Source organism: Thalassophryne amazonica, chromosome 3 (assembly GCF_902500255.1).
Source record: "Thalassophryne amazonica chromosome 3, fThaAma1.1, whole genome shotgun sequence".
Classification (NCBI taxonomy): domain Eukaryota; kingdom Metazoa; phylum Chordata; class Actinopteri; order Batrachoidiformes; family Batrachoididae; genus Thalassophryne; species Thalassophryne amazonica.
In genome coordinates this window covers 149,639,403-149,660,097 of record NC_047105.1, presented here as the reverse complement: position 1 = coordinate 149,660,097, position 20,695 = coordinate 149,639,403, and the positions used below count along the sequence as shown (strand labels likewise).

The window sequence follows — 20,695 nt, the reverse complement described above, 5'->3', positions numbered from 1 at the left end:
CGCGACAGTACTCAACGTGACTGGAAATCACACCCTCACAATACGTTACCCAGCGCCAGTTTATGATTTCTGCTGTGGTCCATTGTTCCCTAAGTTTAAATCACGCAGGATTGTTTTTATACCGTGTACACAATGCAGTGAAAGTACACGCTCAAAAAGAGCACAGAAAAAAATGCTGCTGATTGCAGCTCCTCGCTCTTCTCTCACAACTGCGTCTAAATAAAGTCCATAAACGTCCTGCTCACAGACTGATTGCCAGAGACAGGACATGTCCACATCAAGTAAAAAGTCCAGACATCTCCAGTCCACTCACGGACGATTCGTTCACGCGCACATATGTGAACAATTAAAAGAAAAACAAAAACTGTCTGGCTGCTGCAGTTCCTCACTCTCCTCAAACTCTCTCATCATTCTGTTTAAAAAAAAAAAAGGACAAAAAAAGGACATAAGTCCTGCTCACAGACTGGTTGCCAGAGACGGGACATGTCCACATCAAGTATAACTCTAGACATCTCCACATTTACTCACTGATGGTTCATTCGCGCGCACGCACGGTCAAAGGAAGAAAGATAAACTATAATAGAACTCAGAGCGCAGACCTGCAACTCTGCACAAGAACAGATATAAAGTAGAAGAGAAATCAGAGTGCACAGTCTGTCTGCAGCCAAACTGTACACTCTGATTTCTCTGTGCAGAGGAAAACCTGCAGGCTGCATCTTCACCTCCTCTCTGCCCCCTGCTGCGTGCACCTGACGCAGATATTCCTGCATCGTCATGACACCACAGGAAGCAACTTGAGGCAGCCCCGGTGTGAAAGGGGCTTAAGTCTTATGCATTAAGGTTAGCAGTATGTACGTCATTAAGTCGTATGCGAGTCATTAAGCTCAAGCCCCTTTCACATTGGTGTATTTGTAGATCTGCATATTGCAGCATTGTTTCATTTAAATACGCCCGAAATGTGCGCATACTCAGTCTTTTTTCAGTGTTCGTTTCATACTTGCAGTTGTGTATGTTCACTTTTTAATATGTGTACACAGTCGTGTGTACCATGCCACTATTAAAGCAGTTCAGTGCTATTTTATGCCACTGTGGAAGTGCGCTCTGTTCTCTACTGCAGGTGTGGTGCTGCTCAAAAACAGAGTCATTTAATATTATTGTCATTATTATTTATTTATTTATTTGTTTTGTCTTGGTGGATCACTTTCATTGTATCCAGATGCTGCTGAGTCTGGCTGTGGTAAAGGCTGCCCTGAATGAAACGCTGTGACTCTAAACTTTTAAAGCTCAGGTTGCTCCGATCAGGTCCGCTGATTTGATCAGACCTGATTGATCAGGTCGTCTGATGAGCGCATCGACATGCAGCAAGTGCGCTTTTATTTTAAAGAGTCACAGCTCTTTTCAGATTTGATCAGACCTGATCGATCAGGGCGTCTGAGCGCACTGACATGCAGACATGCAGGTCTGATCAGACACACACACACACACAGACACACACACACAGACAGAGAGCTGCTGTTTCTGTTGTGTTTCTGGATTTCTGAGTTGAGGTTTGATTCCCTGTTCTCAACACACAGGTGCTGTGGGCTGTGTTCTCATCTTCTCATGTTCTCCAGCTGACGCACTCAGTTTTTGGTTGTGTACAGAAGCGCAGTGTTGCACAGACTTGCATGCAGTAACGCTGTGCTGTGCAGACCTGCTTCAAACTGTATCCAGCGCTCTATGCCAAAGTAAATTAAAGGTTTAAATATCATGATGGCTGTGTATAAGAGGGGGCAGTCACTAGCCCGGCAAACCAAGGTGATGAACTCATACCCTAGTCCCTTAAAGAAGGGTATACCTCTTATTTCCAACTCGTCCTGTAATTATGACGTTACGTCCCTAAACCCTACCTTGGTAGGAAGGGATGTGACCGATGCTATACAGGACACTAGAGTTGGTAAATGTGGTAGTAGTAAATGTAAAACTTGCATATACATTGTAGAAGGAAATAACTTCAGGAATAACACCACAGGTAGACAATACAAGGTTAGCTCACGTGAAACAAAAATGACATGCAACACAAAAAATATCATTTACTTGATTAGCTGCAAAAAATGTGGTATCCAGTATGTAGGAGAAACTAGCCAAACCCTTAGGAGCAGAATGAAGAACCATAGACAGAGGCTTAATAAAATGTGTAATTTATTTTTATACCAGCACTTTTCTTTTTTTCTTTTTAATATTTATTTCATTCATTTAAAAGAAAAACAGAAAAGCAAAAAACAAAAGCACCACAATACCAGAATTGCTCATATGGTCATAATGTAGATGACATAGAGGTTATGCCTATAGAGGAAGTATTTTTGGAAGAGGGTGAATGCTTTAGTTTATCCTCTAAACGATTACAAAGGGAGGAATACTGGTACAAAGAACTAGCCACAATATATCCGTATGGGCTTAATGACAATGAATACTGGTACAAAGAACTAGCCACAATATATCCGTATGGGCTTAATGACAATGTCAAAAAACCTAGGTAATGTTTCTAAAAAAGATATGGAAAATATTGTCAAATGGACATTTTTTTTAACAAAAAACAACGTATGTTCAAAAAACGATCAGGTAAGCGCAATAGACAACATGCAACTACAAAGATAGATTTAGAACTTAGATTAAAAGAACTAATTAACAATTACAATAGACCTGGGTTAGTACATGAACTTACCACATTATTTTTTTCGGTTCTACAACGAAAACTTGGCATCCTAAGAGCTTTAGCCAATACTATACTTTCAGAACAAAGATTACCTAACTATATTCCACTTGTCATAAAAGATTTAGCTAACTTTAGGTTAGGTTTACAAAAAATGGAAAAAAAACTACAATAACCAAAGATGATGATAAATCTTCCTTGAAAATTCCTTTTCGCAACAAAGGCATTGAAATGATCAAACTATCACAGATTCTACATAGCAAACCAATCCAAAATAAACTATACCAAATTTCATCAGTGATTAAATAAATCAAATATGAGCCAACAGGACATATAATAACCAGTAATCTTAGAATAATTGAGAACAGGAATCTTAGAAAATTACTTAGTGAAGGACCATCATTTAGAGAAAAAAATAATATTAACTGGGACACAAACCTCACAATAGTTAAAAAAGCAATTAAGGATTACATAAAATGTTGGGCTAAAATAGGAAAATGTAGGTACTGGAACATTGGATGAATGGGAAGGTTGAGTATTAAAAACAGTTCAAATTAAGATAGATAGACTTAGGAAAAAAGGAAAAATCCATATAAAAAACATGTACTGCCAGACAAGGTTTGCCTAGAATATCTAAATAACTTTCAAAGACGTTTTGTTTTAGTACCAGCAGATAAAGCCAGCAACAATATCCTAATAGTTTGCAAAAAATATTACTTGTATGTAATTTTACAGGAACTCAACACTAGTGATGGGACTAACGCACAAACATATATGTCTTATAATAGTCACACAGAAGATATTGTTACAAAACACCAAGAATTTATGACTAAATATAACATTAAAATTACTAACGATATGAAACAATTACCATGTTTCTGCTGGCTTCCAAAAATGCATAAAAATCCAATAGGTAGTGGATTTATAGCGGCCTCTAATGCATGTACTACTAAACCACTATCCCAACTACTAACCTCTAGCCTTAAATTAGTTACTAAACATTTCAAACAATACTGCGAAGGCATAGCTCGTAACACTGGAGAAACCAGCACCCATCGGGGAGGTGGAGTTCCAGATCAGCCCGGCAGCTAAAGAGTCCCGGATGTAGGTCTCCATTGATTCGCGTTCCGGACGTGAGAGGTTGTACAACCTACTGGACGGGTACTCAGCGCCCGGGACCAAATTGATGGCACAATCGTACGGTCGGTGCGGGGGAAGAGTGAGCGCCAGATCTTTGCTGAAGACGTCAGCAAGATCGTGGTACTCCTTTGGCACCGCCGATAGATTGGGGGGGACTTTAACCTCCTCATTAGCCGTCGTGCCGGGAGGAACCGAGGATCCTAAACACTCCCTGTGGCAGGTTTCGCTCCACTGCGTCACAACCCCGGACGGCCAATCTATCCGGGGATTGTGCTTCACCATCCATGGAAATCCCAAAATCACTCGGGAGGTAGAAGGTGTTACATGGAACACGATCTCCTCCCTGTGATTTCCAGACACAACCAAGGTCACAGGCTGTGTCTGATGTGTGATTAACGGAAGCAGGGTGCCATCTAGTGCTCGCACCTGCAATGGTGCCGGCAGAGCCACCAGGGGGAGCCCTACTTCCTTTGCCCATCTGCTATCCAGCAGATTCCCTTCCGACCCCGTGTCTACCAGTGCTGGGGCGTGAAGGGTTAAATCCCCACAAAGGATCGTTACTGGGATTCGTGCAGATTTGCGGGGTTTCCCCGCGTGCGTGTTATGGCCCACCCTTAGCCCAGTTTCTAAGGACGGGCGTTGTAGTTTGACCGTTTGGGGCAGTCCTTCTGCATGTGCTCACAAGAGCCGCAGACGAAACACTCCCCGCGGGCCAGCCTCCTTTGTCTGATGTTTGTCTTAACTTTGGCCCTGCTCGTGTCCATAGCCTCCTCAGCAGGGGGAGCTGTAGCCACACGGAGCTCTCTGGCAGTGAAGCGTGGGGACGACGTCACCTTTTCGGAACCGGAAGGGGGAGGGACGGCTCGTGCCCGGTCACGCCCCCCGGTCACGCCCCCCGGCCTGCTCCCGACGATGCTCATTTAAACGGTTGTCTAAGCATATAACCAAATCGACAAGCCCGTCAAAATCCCGCGGTTCCTCCTTAGCCAGCAGGTGCTCCTTCAGGACCGGAGACAGTCCATTTACGAAGGCGGCGCGGAGCGCAATGTTATTCCAGCCGGACCTCGCTGCCGCGATGCGGAAGTCGACTGCATACTCGGCTGCGCTGCGACGCCCCTGTCTCATTGACAGCAGCACGCTCGAAGCGGTCTCGCCTCTGTTGGGATGGTCAAACACTTGTTTGAACTCCCGTACAAACCCAGCATAAGACGTTAGGAGCCGTGAATTCTGCTCCCAAAGCGCCGTAGCCCAGGCACGTGCCTCTCCTCGAAGCAGATTAATACCATAAGCCACCCGGCTGGCGTCTGACTCGTACATGACAGGACGCTGTGAAAAGACGAGCGAACACTGCATGAGGAAGTCTGCGCACGTCTCAACACAGCCCCCGTACGGTTCCGGAGGGCTTATGTATGCTTCAGGGGACGGTGGGGGGGGTCGTTGAACGACCAGTGGAACGTCTGTTACGGGCCCAGGACCAGCAAGAGGAGTGGCTGCAGCAGCGCCCTGATCGTGCGCTTCCACCCTGGCGGTGAGAGCCTCCACCCTCCGGTTAAGGAGAACATTCTGCGCGGTCACTAAATCTAGCCGAGCCGTGAAGGCGATTAAGATCTGCTGCAGCTCACTCAACACGCCTCCCGCTGACGCCTGCGCTCCTGGCTCTTCCATTGGCCGTTCAAGCTCGGGTTGACGCCCCTCGGAATCCATGACGAATGGCCGAGAAATCCTGTTGGGAAGGTGTCGTAGCACGGACCCACAACAGGGGGCGCAAATGAACGGACAATGAATAAGCCAAAAAGTAACAATTTAATGTTGTGACAACACACAACTAAATACACAAAATTTGTAAAGTCAGTTAACACCAGGTGACATGTGGGCAGGCTCAAAGATAGAAGACCCCCGACGAGAGAGAAGCCGCGTCCCACAAATATATGTACTTATGTCTCCATATACTTTTCCACGCTTTACTTTTTCTTGTTCCCCCCTTTTTAACATTATTATATTAAAGTAAATATTGGAGGAGTGGGGTACAATTAGTTATACCTAACAGCTAGCGTTAGCTTATCTAGCCGACCTTAGCAACGTTCATCGTAGCTTACAAAATAGTTGGTTCTTTTGTGTTTGATAACCCACAATAATTCATACTTTTGGCCACATTTTTTTATATGTGTTTGTTAATAACGTTACTGTAGGTTTAACTAGCTATTGTACTTTATACACGAATTACCGTTTTTGTTTGAGTTAGCTTGCTGGGTACGGTTGGCTTATTCACGGCTAATTTAGCTCTTCTACTATAACTAGCTTATTTTCACCATTTACAATTCTGTTTTACATGGTGTAGATTTTTAATGATTCATCAGTTTATGTGTTCCTCTAAAGACATTAACATATAGTACCTAAGTTCTTAGGTTTCCATTAGATAGCATAATGATTATACTTTTTATTTTCCTGTAGTATGCTAACAGAGGTACTTTAGATACTTTAGATAGATACCACTACACTCACAGCTTCTGCTTCTACAGCTTAGCCTATTAACTATATTTGATTTTACTACTAGTCTACATACTTATTACCTTTACTACAGTCTTCACCTGTGACGTCTTATCCTTCTTATGTCTTATTACTTATTATATTATATATGCCTTTTTCTTGCGCTGCTTGGGTGGGTAGGGAGAGTTCCCATGGGATAAAAAAGCTTTTTAACCTACCATCCCTGGTTCTCAAGACCAGGCACCTAAGTGGCTCTACTCTGCTCTTTTCTACTCTCCTATTTTACTCTTCCTTTTTAGATATTTAGATATACCTTAGTATACTGGCATAGTTCCACCTTAGAATGGAATATAATATATAAGATATACCTTACTGAATTTTCATGTTTAATTCTTCCGTCCTACGGAAGAATTTTGGTCCACTCCTCCATACAGATCTTCTCCAAATCTTTCAGGTTTGCAGTTTCAGCTCCCTCCAAAGATTTTCTATTGAGTTCAGGTCTGGAGACTGGCCAGGCCACTCCAGGACCTTGAAATGCTTCTTACGGAGCCCCTCCTTAGTTGGCCTGGACGTGTGTTTGGGGTCATTGTCATGCTGAAGACCCAGCCATGACCCATCTTCAATGCTCTTACTGAGGGAAGGAGGTTGTTTGCCCAAATCTCACAATACATGACCCCATCCATCCTCCCTTCAATACGGTGCAGTCGTCCTGTCCCCTTTGCAGAAGAGCACCCCCAGAGTATGATGTTTCCACCCTGATGCTTCACGGTTGGGATGGTTTTCTTGGGGTTGTTCTCATCCTCTAAACATGGTACGTGGAGTTGATTCCAAAAAGCTCTATTCTGGTCTCATCTGACCACATGACCTTCTCCCATGCCTCCTTTGGATCATCCAGATGGTCACTGGTGAACTTCAAACGGGCCTGGACATGTGCTGGCTTGAGCAGGATTTTAAACCATGACAGCATCATGTGTTACTAATGTAATCTTTGTGACTGTGGTCCCAGCTCTCTTCAGGTCATTGACCAGGTCCTCCTGTGTAGTTCTGAGCTTTCTCAGAATCATCCTTACCCCACAAAGTCAGATCTTGCATGGATTCCCAGACCGAGGGAGATTGACAGTCACCTTGTGTTTCTTCCACTTTCTAATAAATAATCATAACAGTTGTTGTCTTCTACCAAGCTGCTTGCCTGTTGTCCTGTAGTCCATCCCAGCCTTGTGCAGGTCTACAGTTTTGTCCCTGGTGTCCTTAGACAGCTCTTTGGTCTTGGCTATGGTGGACAGGTTGGAGTGTGATTGATTGTTTGTGTGAACAGGTGTCTTTTATACAGGTAACAAGTTCAAACAGGTGTAATTAATACAGGTAAAGAGTGCAGAATAAGAGGGCTTCTTAAAGAAAAACTAACAGGTCTGTGAGAGACAGAATTCTTGCTGGTTGGTAGGGGGTCAAATACTTATTTGCAGCAGTAACATACAAATAAATTATTAAAAAACTATACATTGTGATTTCCAGATATTTTTTTTAGATTATGTCTCTCACAGTGGACATGCACCTAAGATGAAAATTTCAGACCCCTCCATGATTTCTAAGTGGGAGAACTTGCAAAACCGCAGGGTGTTCAAATACTTATTTTCCTCACTGTAGGTCGTTTGACCTATTTTTTTTTTCTTTCTTAAAATGCCAAAATTAGAAATTTTACACTCTTCTATGACCCTTCTAAACATGTACTGGTCATTCTGAGCATATTGAGTTCCTTAGAAAATCTATAGCTGCTGCAGTTTCGAAAATCCAGCTGTATTTGAAGTTACACTCGGGACGAGTGGTCATTTTCAGGCTGTTCCATGCTTGTCTCAGCGAGGTCCTACACTAACCTTGTTCATGTAAATGTGGAGCTGATGAGTAGAACTGAGAAAGGAGAGCCTGAAGACCATCAAACACAAACAGTTGCCCTATAATGCTTTCAGTTGAGTGGGTACTTTCTTCCATGAACCTGGAAAGAAGCCTCTTTTCCATTTCCAGATTCCTTTCTTGCTGCTGTTGCGTTTTGTCCAGGAAAGATCTCTGCTGGCTGACCGATCACCCAGGAGCTCAGCATCACCAGATGATGGCTTTCGATCTAGAAAGAATGTATAATTTCAGTTAGCAAAGAAAAAATATTTGTTTTTCTCTTTGTGGATCTCTGTCATGTATTATACCAAAGAATCATCCTGCTTCTGTATTCAAGTATGTTGTAACTCGTCGTCCTCAATGTCGTTCTCAGTGTGTCTTGTATAATGGCACTACCTCTGACCTTGCTGACATGAGATTTGGGGTTCCACAGGGATCTGTCTTAGGCCCCTTGCTTTTCTCCCTGTATGTGGCACCCCTTGGGCGTATACTGTGGAGTTTTGGGATTGCCTTTTATTGTTATGCTGATGATACTCAGTTGTACATGCTGATAACTGCGGGAAATCTCACTCCCATAAAATCCCTGGAGGACTGTCTTCTATCAGTGAGAAGTTGGATGTCTAGTAACTTCCTACTTTTAAACTTTGATAAGACTGAAATGATGGATCTTGGTCCAGCGAGACATCGGCATCAGTTTGACCAGCTGGCGCTCAGCCTGGGTTCCTGTGTCATACATCATACGGACAAAATGAGGAACCTTGGGGTAATTTTTGATCCCACGTTGTCTTTTGACCTCCACATCAGGGATGTTACTAGGACTGCTTTTTTCCATCTGAGAAATATAGCGAGGATCGGCCCCATCCTGTCTATGGCTGATGCTGAGACCCTGATTCATGCTTTTGTTTCTTCTAGACTATTGTAATGTTCTATTTTCAGGGTTACCACAGTCCAGCATTTGGGGTCTTCAGCTGGTTCAGAACGCTGCCGCCAGACTTCTGACACGTAGCAGAAGGTCTGAACATATCACACCCATTTTGGCATCTTTGCACTGGCTCCCTGTCTCTGAGAGCAGATTTTAAGGTTTTGTTATTGACTTATAGGGTTGTTCATGGACTGGCGCCATCTTATCTGGCTGATCTGGTGGAACTCTACGTGCCGGCCCGGGCTTTGCGGCCGCAGGATGCGGGACTTCTCTGTGTTCCCAGGGTGAAGAAGAAGTCAGCAGGTCAAAGAGCCTTTTCGTATCGTGCACCCACCCTGTGGAACAGTCTTCCTGTGACCGTGAGGCAGTCTGAGTCTGTGGACATTTTTAAGTCAAGACTCAAAACCTATTTTTATTCTCTTTCTTATGGATAGTTTTTATTTTTATTTGTTGTATTTTTTTACTTCTGTTTTTATGTATTTGAAATTTTTTTATTTATTTCTAATTATTTATTCAATTTTATGTTGACTTGTTTTATGTAAGGCGCCTTGAGACGGCTTTTGCTGTGATTTGGCGCATTATAAGCTAATTAAACTAAATTAAATTAAACTCGTCCACACGGCTTTTAACTTCACAAAGCTCAAAACAGGAAAACAAAATTAAAATGAAAATATGTTTGTGTCTCAACTGTCAAAAGGATATTAACTGTCATATTCTGCTGGGACTCTGTAATATTACCATTTCTAAAAAAAATAAAGCACTGCAAATAAATAAATAAAATATGTAATGACTTTGAATGTTATTTTTTCAACAAGCTCTACAGGAAATTTCAATAACTCACTGTGGTTTTATTTAGCAGCATATTACTCTTTAAAAAAAAAACTAAATTTTTTGTCTGGAGCCTCCTCTGTGTGGTCTTCAGGTTGTGGAGATCTGCTGTCATCAGTCTGCTCCGACGTGCTCTTTACATCATCATCATCATCATCATCTGTATATATGAGAGCAGAGATTAACGTGATGCACTAAAGTGAATGAGGATGAAGAGTGTCGGTTAACTCGATGACAGACTGTGTTCATGCACTTTACTCCGCTAATAATAAACTCCTGGGATAAATTAACATGAATCACCAACAGTAACTTGAAATAAATCCACAGATTTGGCTCAAAATACGTAAAAAAAAAAAAAAAAAAAGGAGGAATGTTGAGTTATTGTGATTATATCAGGACTTACCTCCAGGCTTTCCGGTGTCTCGGATAAAATTTCCTCCAGTGGAAAACCGACTTCTATTCCAGTGTCCTCCTTGGAGAGGGTCGACCTCCGATTATTTCTTCATTAATTCATACAACCCCTGGCAAAAATGATGGAATCACCGGCCTCGGAGGATGTTCATTCAGTTGTTTAATTTTGTAGGGAAAAAAGCAGATCACAGACATGACACAAAACTAAAGTCATTTCAAATGGCAACTTTCTGGCTTTAAGAAACACTATAAGGAATCAAGAAAAAAAATTGTGGCAGTCAGTAACGGTTACTTTTTTAGACCAAGCAGAGGGAAAAAAATATGGAATCACTCAATTCTGAGGAAAAAATGATGGAATCATGAAAAACAAAAGAACGCTCCAACACATCACTAGTATTTTGTTGCACCATCTCTGGCTTTTATAACAGCTTGCAGTCTCTGAGGCATGGACTTAACGCGTGACAAACAGTACTCTTCATCAATCTGGCTCCAACTTTCTCTGATTGCTGTTGCCAGATCAGCTTTGCAGGTTGGAGCCTTGTCATGGACCATTTTCTTCAACTTCCACCAAAGATTTTCAATTGGATTAAGATCCGGACTATTTGCAGGCCATGACATTGACACTATGTGTCTTTTTGCAAGGAATGTTTTCACAGTTTTTGCTCTATGGCAAGATGCATTAAATCAAATCAAATCAATTTTATTTATATAGCGCCAAATCACAAACAGTTGCCCCAAGGCACTTTATATTGTAAGGCAAAGCCATACCATAATTACGGGAAAAACCCCAACGGTCAAAACGACCCCCTGTGAGCAAGCACTTGGCGACAGTGGGAAGGAAAAACTCCCTTTTAACAGGAAGAAACCTCCAGCAGAACCAGGCTCAGGGAGGGGCAGTCTTCTGCTGGGACTGGTTGGGGCTGAGGGAGAGAATCAGGAAAAAGACATGCTGTGGAAGAGAGCAGAGATCAATCACTAATGATTAAATGCAGAGTGGTGCATACAGAGCAAAACGAGAAAGAAACACTCAGTGCATCATGGGAACCCCCCAGCAGTCTAAGTCGATAGCAGCATAACTAAGGGATGGTTCAGGGTCACCTGATCCAGCCCTAACTATAAGCTTTAGCAAAAAGGAAAGTTTTAAGCCTAATCTTAAAAGTAGAGAGGGTGTCTGTCTCCCTGATCTGAATTGGGAGCTGGTTCCACAGGAGAGGAGCCTGAAAGCTGAAGGCTCTGCCTCCCATTCTACTCTTACAAACCCTAGGAACTACAAGTAAGCCTGCAGTCTGAGAGCGAAGCGCTCTATTGGGGTGATATGGTACTAAGAGGTCCCTAAGATAAGATGGGACCTGATTATTCAAAACCTTATAAGTAAGAAGAAGAATTTTAAATTCTATTCTAGAATTAACAGGAAGCCAATGAAGAGAGGCCAATATGGGTGAGATATGCTCTCTCCTTCTAGTCCCCGTCAGTACTCTAGCTGCAGCATTTTGAATTAACTGAAGGCTTTTCAGGGAACTTTTAGGACAACCTGATAATAATGAATTACAATAGTCCAGCCTAGAGGAAATAAATGCATGAATTAGTTTTTCAGCATCACTCTGAGACAAGACCTTTCTAATTTTAGAGATATTACGCAAATGCAAAAAAGCAGTCCTACATATTTGTTTAATATGCGCATTGAAGGACATATCCTGATCAAAATGACTCCAAGATTTCTCACAGTATTACTAGAGGTCAGGGTAATGCCATCCAGAGTAAGGATCTGGTTAGACACCATGTTTCTAAGATTTGTCGGGCCAAGTACAATAACTTCAGTTTTATCTGAGTTTAAAAGCAGGAAATTAGAGGTCATCCATGTCTTTATGTCTGTAAGACAATCCTGCAGTTTAACTAATTGGTGTGTGTCCTGCTCTATGGCAAGGTGCATTATCATCTTGAAAAATGATTTCATCATCCCCAAACATCCTTTCAATTGATGGGATAAGAAAAGTGTCCAAAATATCAACGTAAACTTGTGCATTTATTGATGATGTAATGACAGCCATCTCCCCAGTGCCTTTACCTGACATGCAGCCCCATATCATCAATGACTGTGGAAATTTACATGTTCTCTTCAGGCAGTCATCTTTATAAATCTCATTGGAACGGCACCAAACAAAAGTTCCAGCATCATCACTGCCCAATGCAGATTCGAGATTCATCACTGAATATGAATTTCATCCAGTCATCCACAGTCCACAATTGCTTTTCCTTAGCCCATTTTAACCTTGTTTTTTTCTGTTTAGGTGTTAATGATGGCTTTCGTTTAGCTTTTCTGTATGTAAATCCCATTTCCTTTAGGCGGTTTCTTACAGTTCGTTCACAGGCGTTGACTCCAGTTTCCTCCCATTCGTTCATTTGTTTTGTTGTGCATTTTTGAGTTTTCTGTCTTGACGCTTTGATGTCTTCCTTGGTCTACCAGTATGTTTGCCTTTAACAACCTTCCCATGTTGTTTGTATTTGGTCCAGAGTTTAGACACAGCTGACTGTGAACAACCAACATCTTTTGCAACATTGCGTGATGATTTACCCTCTTTTAAGAGTTTGATAATCCTCTCCTTTGTTTCAATTGACATCTCTCGTGTTGGAGCCATGATTCATGTCAGTCCACTTGGTGCAACAGCTCTCCAAGGTGTGATCACTCCTTTTAGATGCAGACTAACGAGCAGATGTGATTTGATGCAGGTGTTAGTTTTGGGGATGAAAATTTACAGGGTGATTCCATAATTTTTTCCTCAGAATTGAGTGAGTCCATATTTTTTTTCCTCTGCTTGGTCTAAAAAAGTAACCGTAACTGACTGCCACAATTATTTTTCCTGATTTCTTATAGTGTTTCTTAAAACCAGAAAGTTGCCATTTGAAATGACTTTAGTTTTGTGTCATGTCTGTGATCTGCTTTTTTTTTTTCTACAAAATTAAACAACTGAATGAACATCCTCAGAGGCCAGTGATTCCATAATTATTGCCAGGGGTTGTAATAAGTGAAGCTGGTTGGAGCCGCGCTGCTTCTGCTTGTTTAGCTTCTCCTTGTACAAAGCGCTTGTTGCTTCCCAGCGGTTTTTAATTTGCTCCACTGACCTGCTGACTCCGGACACAACAAGTCTGTGCTGCCAACTTACATCCATCAAGCTTTTCCACTTATTTTAAATTCTTTTAAAATGTTGAGGAGTGTGGTCTCTTGTAAAGTCCAGCTCTGTTTTTTCCGTCACCATTTCCATGAACACAGAGCAGGAAGCGTCACGTGGTGATGTGACGTAACAGACATGCGCAGTAAGGCTCCTCACAGGCGGACAATCCGACGTGCTGTTTACATGGAACGCGATTGGGTTAAAAACAGGGTTACACCACCTCCTCTAACCCGATCGTAATTTCGATCGGATTGGGAGAATCTAGTCAGATGGAGCTGCTTACATGGCGTGATTTTGATCCGATTGTTCAATCTGATTGTTCAATCAGATTACTTTTGGTCCATGTAACTACAGCTACTGACATCAAGAGGTTGCTGCTGCAAGCCAGCGGCTTCTTGTGGTGTTGACGGCAATTCAGCCGCTGTTATGGTGCACTAAATTAGATTTTGTCACTTTGAAATCGTAATTTTGTTTTGTGCTGTGAGTTTGAGGTCTTAGGGGCTCCTTGTCTTTATCTTATGTTGGCTGTCTGTGATTTGCTGAGATGTTGTTGTTGGGTTTGCGACTGTTAAAGTTTTATCGTCTGTTGTTTTCTCTGGGCCCCTCCCCAATCAGACCGGGAGTGACATGTTTAGCCGCATGTTCTCCTTGAATTGCTGGCTGTCTGAGTGGTGTCCAAAAAATGAGGTGGGCTTCATTGATAATTGGCAAAGCTTCTGGGGAAAACCTGGTCTTGTTAGGAGAGACGGCATCCATCCCACTTTAGATGGAGCAGCTCTCATTTCTAGAAATCTGGCCAATTTTCTTGGATCCTCCAAACTGTGACTGTCTAGCGTTGGGACCAGGAGGCAGAGCTGTGGTCTTATACACCTCTCTGCAGCTTCTCTCCCCCTGCCATCCCCTCATTACCCCATCCCCGTAGAGACGGTGCCTGCTTCCAGACCACCAATAACCAGCAAAAATCTATTTAAGCAAAAAAATTCAAAAAGAAAAAATAATATAGCACCTTCAACTGCACCACAGACTAAAACAGTTAAATGTGGTCTATTAAACATTAGGTCTCTCTCTTCTAAGTCCCTGTTGGTAAATGATATAATAATTGATCAACGTATTGATTTATTCTGCCTAACAGAAACCTGGTTACAGCAGGATGAATATGTTAGTTTAAATGAGTCAACACCCCCGAGTCACACTAACTGTCAGAATGCTCGTAGTACGGGCCGGGGCGGAGGATTAGCAGCAATCTACCATTCCAGCTTATTAATTAATCAAAAACCTAGACAGAGCTTTAATTCATTTGAAAGCTTGTCTCTTAGTCTTTTCCATCCAAATTGGAAGTCCCAAAAACCAGTTTTATTTGTTATTATCTATCGTCCACCTGGTCGTTACTGTGAGTTTCTCTGTGAATTTTCAGACCTTCTGTCTGACTTAGTGCTTAGCTCAGATAAGATACTTATAGTGGGCGATTTTAACATCCACACAGATGCTGAGAATGACAGCCTCAACACTGCATTTAATCTATTATTAGACTCTATTGGCTTTGCTCAAAAAGTAAATGAGTCCACCCACCACTTTAATCATATCTTAGATCTTGTTTTGACTTATGGTATGGAAATAGAAGACTTAACAGTATTCCCTGAAAACTCCCTTCTGTCTGATCATTTTTTAATAACATTTACATTTACCCTGATGGACTACCCTGCAGTGGGGAATAAGTTTCATTACACTAGAAGTCTTTCAGAAAGCGCTGTAACTAGGTTTAAGGATATGATTCCTTCTTTATGTTCTCTATTGTCATATACCAACACAGAGCAGAGTAGCTACCTAAACTCTGTAAGGGAGTTAGAGTATCTCGTCAATAGTTTTACATCCTCATTGAAGACAACTTTGGATGCTGTAGCTCCTCTGAAAAAGAGAGCTTTAAATCAGAAGTGTCTGACTCCGTGGTATAACTCACAAACTCGTAGCTTAAAGCAGATAACCCGTAAGTTGGAGAGGAAATGGCGTCTCACTAATTTAGAAGATCTTCACTTAGCCTGGAAAAAGAGTTTGTTGCTCTATAAAAAAAGCCCTCCGTAAAGCTAGGACATCTTTCTACTCATCACTAATTGAAGAAAATAAGAACAACCCCAGGTTTCTTTTCAGCACTGTAGCCAGGCTGACAAAGAGTCAGAGCTCTATTGAGCTGAGTATTCCATTAACTTTAACTAGTAATGACTTCATGACTTTCTTTGCTAACAAAATTTTGACTATTAGAGAAAAAATTACTCATAACCATCCCAAAGATGTATCGTTATCTTTGGCTGCTTTCAGTGATGCCGGTATTTGGTTAGACTGTTTCTCTCCGATTGTTCCTTCTGAGTTATTTTCATTAGTTACTTCATCCAAACCATCAACATGTTTATTAGACCCCATTCCTGCCAGGCTGCTCAAGGAAGTCCTACCATTATTTAATGCTTCAATCTTAAATATGATCAACTTATCTTTGTTAGTTGGCTATGTACCACAGGCTTTTAAGGTGGCAGTAATTAAACCATTACTTAAAAAGCCATCTCTTGACCCAGCTATTTTAGCTAATTATAGGCCAATCTCCAACCTTCCTTTTCTCTCAAAGATTCTTGAGAGGGTAGTTGTAAAACAGCTAACTGATCACCTGCAGAGGAATGGTCTATTTGAAGAGGTTCAGTCAGGTTTTAGAATTCATCATAGTACAGAAACAGCATTAGTGAAGGTTACAAATGATCTTCTTATGGCTTCGGACAGTGGACTTATCTCTGTGCTTGTTCTGTTGGACCTCAGTGCTGCTTTTGATACTGTTGACCATAAAATTTTATTACAGAGATTAGAGCATGTCATAGGTATTAAAGGCACTGCGCTGCGGTGGTTTGAATCATATTTGTCTAATAGATTACAGTTTGTTCATGTAAATGGGGAATCTTCTTCACAGACTAAAGTTAATTATGGAGTTCCACAAGGTTCTGTGCTAGGACCTATTTTATTCACTTTATACATGCTTCCCTTAGGCAGTATTATTAGACGGTATTGCTTAAATTTTCATTGTTACGCAGATGATACCCAGCTTTATCTATCCATGAAGCCAGAGGACACACACCAATTAGCTAAACTGCAGGATTGTCTTACAGACATAAAGACATGGATGACCTCTAATTTCCTGCTTTTAAACTCAGATAAAACTGAAGTTATTGTACTTGGCCCCACAAATCTTAGAAGCATGGTGTCTAACCAGATCTTTACTCTGGATGGCATTTCCCTGATCTCTAGTAATACTGTGAGAAATCTTGGAGTCATTTTTGATCAGGATATGTCATTCAAAGCGCATATTAAACAAATATGTAGGACTGCCTTTTTGCATTTACGCAATATCTCTAAAATCAGAAAGGTCTTGTCTCAGAGTGATGCTGAAAAACTAATTCATGCATTTATTTCCTCTAGGCTGGACTATTGTAATTCTTTATTATCAGGTTGTCCTAAAAGTTCCCTAAAAAGCCTTCAGTTAATTCAAAATGCTGCAGCTAGAGTACTGACGGGGACTAGCAGGAGAGAGCATATCTCACCCGTGTTGGCCTCTCTTCATTGGCTTCCTGTTAATTCTAGAATAGAATTTAAAATTATTCTTCTTACTTATAAGGTTTTGAATAATCAGGTCCCATCTTATCTCAGGGACCTCGTAGTACCATATCACCCTAATAGAGCGCTTCGCTCTCAGACTGCAGGCTTACTTGTAGTTCCTAGGGTTTGTAAGAGTAGAATGGGAGGCAGAGCCTTCAGCTTTCAGGCTCCTCTCCTGTGGAACCAGCTCCCAATTCAGATCAGGGAGACAGATACCCTCTCTACTTTTAAGATTAGGCTTAAAACTTTCCTTTTCGCTAAGGCTTATAGTTAGGGCTGGATCGGGTGACCCTGGACTATCCCTTGGTTATGCTGCTTTAGACGTAGACTGTGGGGGGGTTCCCATGATGCACTGTTTCTTTCTCTTTTTGCTCTGTATGCATCACTCCGCATTTAATCATTAGTGATCGATCTCTGCCCCCCTCCACAGCATGTCTTTTTCCTGGTTCTTTCCCTCAGCCCCAACCAGTCTCAGCAGAAGACTGCCCCTCCCTGAGCCTGGTTCTGCTGGAGGTTTCTTCCTGTTAAGAGGGAGTTTTTCCTTCCCACTGTTGCCAAGTGCTTGCTCACAGGGGGTCGTTTTGACCGTTGGGGTTTTTCATGATTGTTGTATGGCCTTGCCTTACAATATAAAGCGCCTTGGGGCAACTGTTTGTTGTGATTTGGCGCTATATAAAAAAAAAGTTGATTGATTGATTGATTGTGCACTGACATGGTGCGTATCTCATTCTTATTTAGACGCCACCTTTTGTATAAGTTAGAAAAGACCAGAACAGACGGGGTGCATGTATCGGAAAGTGAACAGAAACAGAGCGCAGACAGACAGACCCAGCTGCAGGTCGACATCTAATGCCTGGTACACACAGCACGATACTTATGCCGATTTCTCACCTGATCTTCCCCTTCAGACAATCTGAACGAAGCCTCAACTATCGTGATGCTGTAAAGATAATCTGGTCAGATACTCCTGCTGTGTGTGGTGTGTTCAGAGGACCGCTCAGGCCTCAAGTGGTCAACTTGTTGGATTGTCTTGGCCTGATATCCCACTGTGTGTGGGGTGTCCCACGGACACAAATGTGTGACGTGTCGCCAATCCGAAAGCCCGGCGACAGAAGCACAGAGGGGAATCCAAAATTGTTTACTCCAAAGTCGTGTTTGATGTTGGCAGGTTTTGAGAGATTTCCTGTCTCACCTGGGTATGTTTGGGAGTGAAATCTGTTGATGTGTGGTGTGTTGTCTTTCCCATGTGGTAAAGACAACACACCACACACTGTTGTAATCTGTGACCTTTTTTTTTTTTTTTGCCATGTGTGCGGTCTCTCAGGTATTGAAAACCTACAGACTATTTTAAAATCTTACTGTGTGAACCAGGCATAACTTCCAAACCTCATGAGTAAAATTATGCCCATGTCTTTGTCTGCAGGTCTTCACCATATTTGCTTTTGCCACCACTGGAGGTTATTCTGGATCGACGGACTTCACAGTCAAATGTCCGGGAGGCCAAGATACCAATGTCACGGCTGAGTTTGGCTATCCTTTCAGGTTGAGCAATCACTCATATACACCTGAGCTCATGCATTTACATACACCCTTATACACCCTTTTAAAAACTTTCCAAATGTAACAATTCCATTTTTATCAATCCAGTTTATTCATATAGCACCGGATCACATCAGCCAGTTGACATGAGTATGGTCTAACCTCACAAACCTCCTGAACAAGTACAGGGGCAGTGTTATCCTGACTGTGACTGAAACTGAGCTCTTTGTGACTGACAGGATTAGGAATGAACATATCAGAGGGACAGCTCAGGTGGGACGGTTTGGAGATAAAGTCAGAGAGGTGAGACTAAGCTGGTTTGGACATGTGCAGCCTCAGTCGTCAGTCTGTTCCCAGGGTGCTCGTGCTTCTGTCTGTCCTAAAGCGAGGACTTGACCTGGATGGTCTTCAGGGAAGGCAGGTCATTTGAAGGCATTTGCTTATCAAATTTCAATCCTGTCTTTATCAAGGAAAGTCTATTTATGGTAATTGTGGTTTTATGGCCCCGCCCCACACCCAGCCCGCATAGACAGTCAGTGATACTGTGTACCAGGGTGTCATTTTGGAAAGGTATCAAAGTGAGATACCACCCGTCCCCAATCTGAAGTTCTGCTGTCATAACAATGCATGCATCAAAACAGTTTTCCATCAAACCATGAAAACATCTTTAGGAATTAAAAATAATTCAATAAAAAGGCATTCCAGAGTCCATCTGTGTTTGCTTCATGATGATATTCATCAAAAATGAAAACTGTGATATTGTCCTGAAGGCCTCGTGTCCCCATCACAGTGTCGTGTGTCATCACAATAAGAACAGTCAGCACTGAGGTTTTCATGGGGAAAAAGACAACCAGGAGCAGTCTGTGTGTGGAAGTCAGGATTTTACTGCTTTGGGGAAGATGTGAAAAGGCCACAGTGCTGGAGGACGAACTTGACCTGGACCTTCAGGGGATGCATCCCTTCTGCAGATTGGGTAAACTTATCTCAAATCTACGAAAAGGCGAGGACAGCATTTCTTTGTCCCTCCGTCTGGGTGACGAGGGACAATAACAGCCACACCCACATCTTCTGTTGATTGTAAAGTAGTCCCCCTTTAACTCTTTGGTGTTCTCTTCTTGCATTCGTTGGACAGCAGAGTGATCCAGGTGAGGCCGTGCTGTCTACATGTACAGAAGAGAAGAACCTTCAGAGTGTCTGAAGTGTGCTATCTGTCTGTTTTCAGGTTGATGACTCGCCCGTACCAGATACCGTCGTGTAATGTTACTGAACCCAGAGAGGCCTATCTGCAGGGTGACTACTCCTCCTCAGCAGAGTTCTTCGTGTGCGTGGGAGTTTTTGGGTTCCTTTATTGCATCGGCACGCTGATCCTCTACCTGGGCTACCAGCACATCTACCGTCAGACCAGCCGTGGTCCCATTGTGGTAAGTTAGCACCAGACAGGACCTGCTGTCAACTCTCATTCCCTACATTTGTTCCCACCTCTGGGTGTGTGTAACGTGTCCCTGTGTTGACCACCTCTGGGTGTGTGTCACGTGTCCCTGTGTTGATCACCTCTGGGTGTGTGTAACGTGTCCCTGTGTTGATCACCTCTGGGTGTGTGTAACGTGTCCCTGTGTTGACCACCTCTGGGTGTGTGTAACGTTCTCCCATATGAAGCCGTTGCACTTCACTGTATTGCTGAAAGACAGTCGCACATAAAACTATTGGAGGTGTTGTCTGTAGAGGTGTCTGGATTGTTGAGCTGTGTCGCCGACCGAACGGTCCCCCTAAAAATTGGTCCCCCCTGATGGCTCTGTTCACAGATTATCACCTGGTTTCTGCTTCAAACTGCCTCCAGTCATCATCTGCCTCAGCGACAGATATCTGAAACTTTTCTACAACAATCATTTCCACATAAATTCAGCATTATTTCATCATAAAAGGCAGCGGAAGCGATCAGAGCGCTGCAGCTAGCTGATGAGTTCACTGCGCATCAGACATTTCAAAGCG

General features: G+C 42.5%; 1 protein-coding gene across 1 annotated transcript in view; it reads left to right on the top strand.

Moving 5' to 3' along the window:
* Positions 1-20,695, top strand: part of sypl2a (synaptophysin-like 2a) — a 63,514-nt gene that overhangs the window by 26,332 nt on the left and 16,487 nt on the right. The window contains exons 3-4 of the mRNA XM_034167511.1: positions 18,591-18,709; positions 19,929-20,127. Of these exons, the coding sequence (XP_034023402.1) occupies positions 18,591-18,709; positions 19,929-20,127 (318 nt within the window). The remainder of the gene's footprint in view (positions 1-18,590; positions 18,710-19,928; positions 20,128-20,695) is intronic.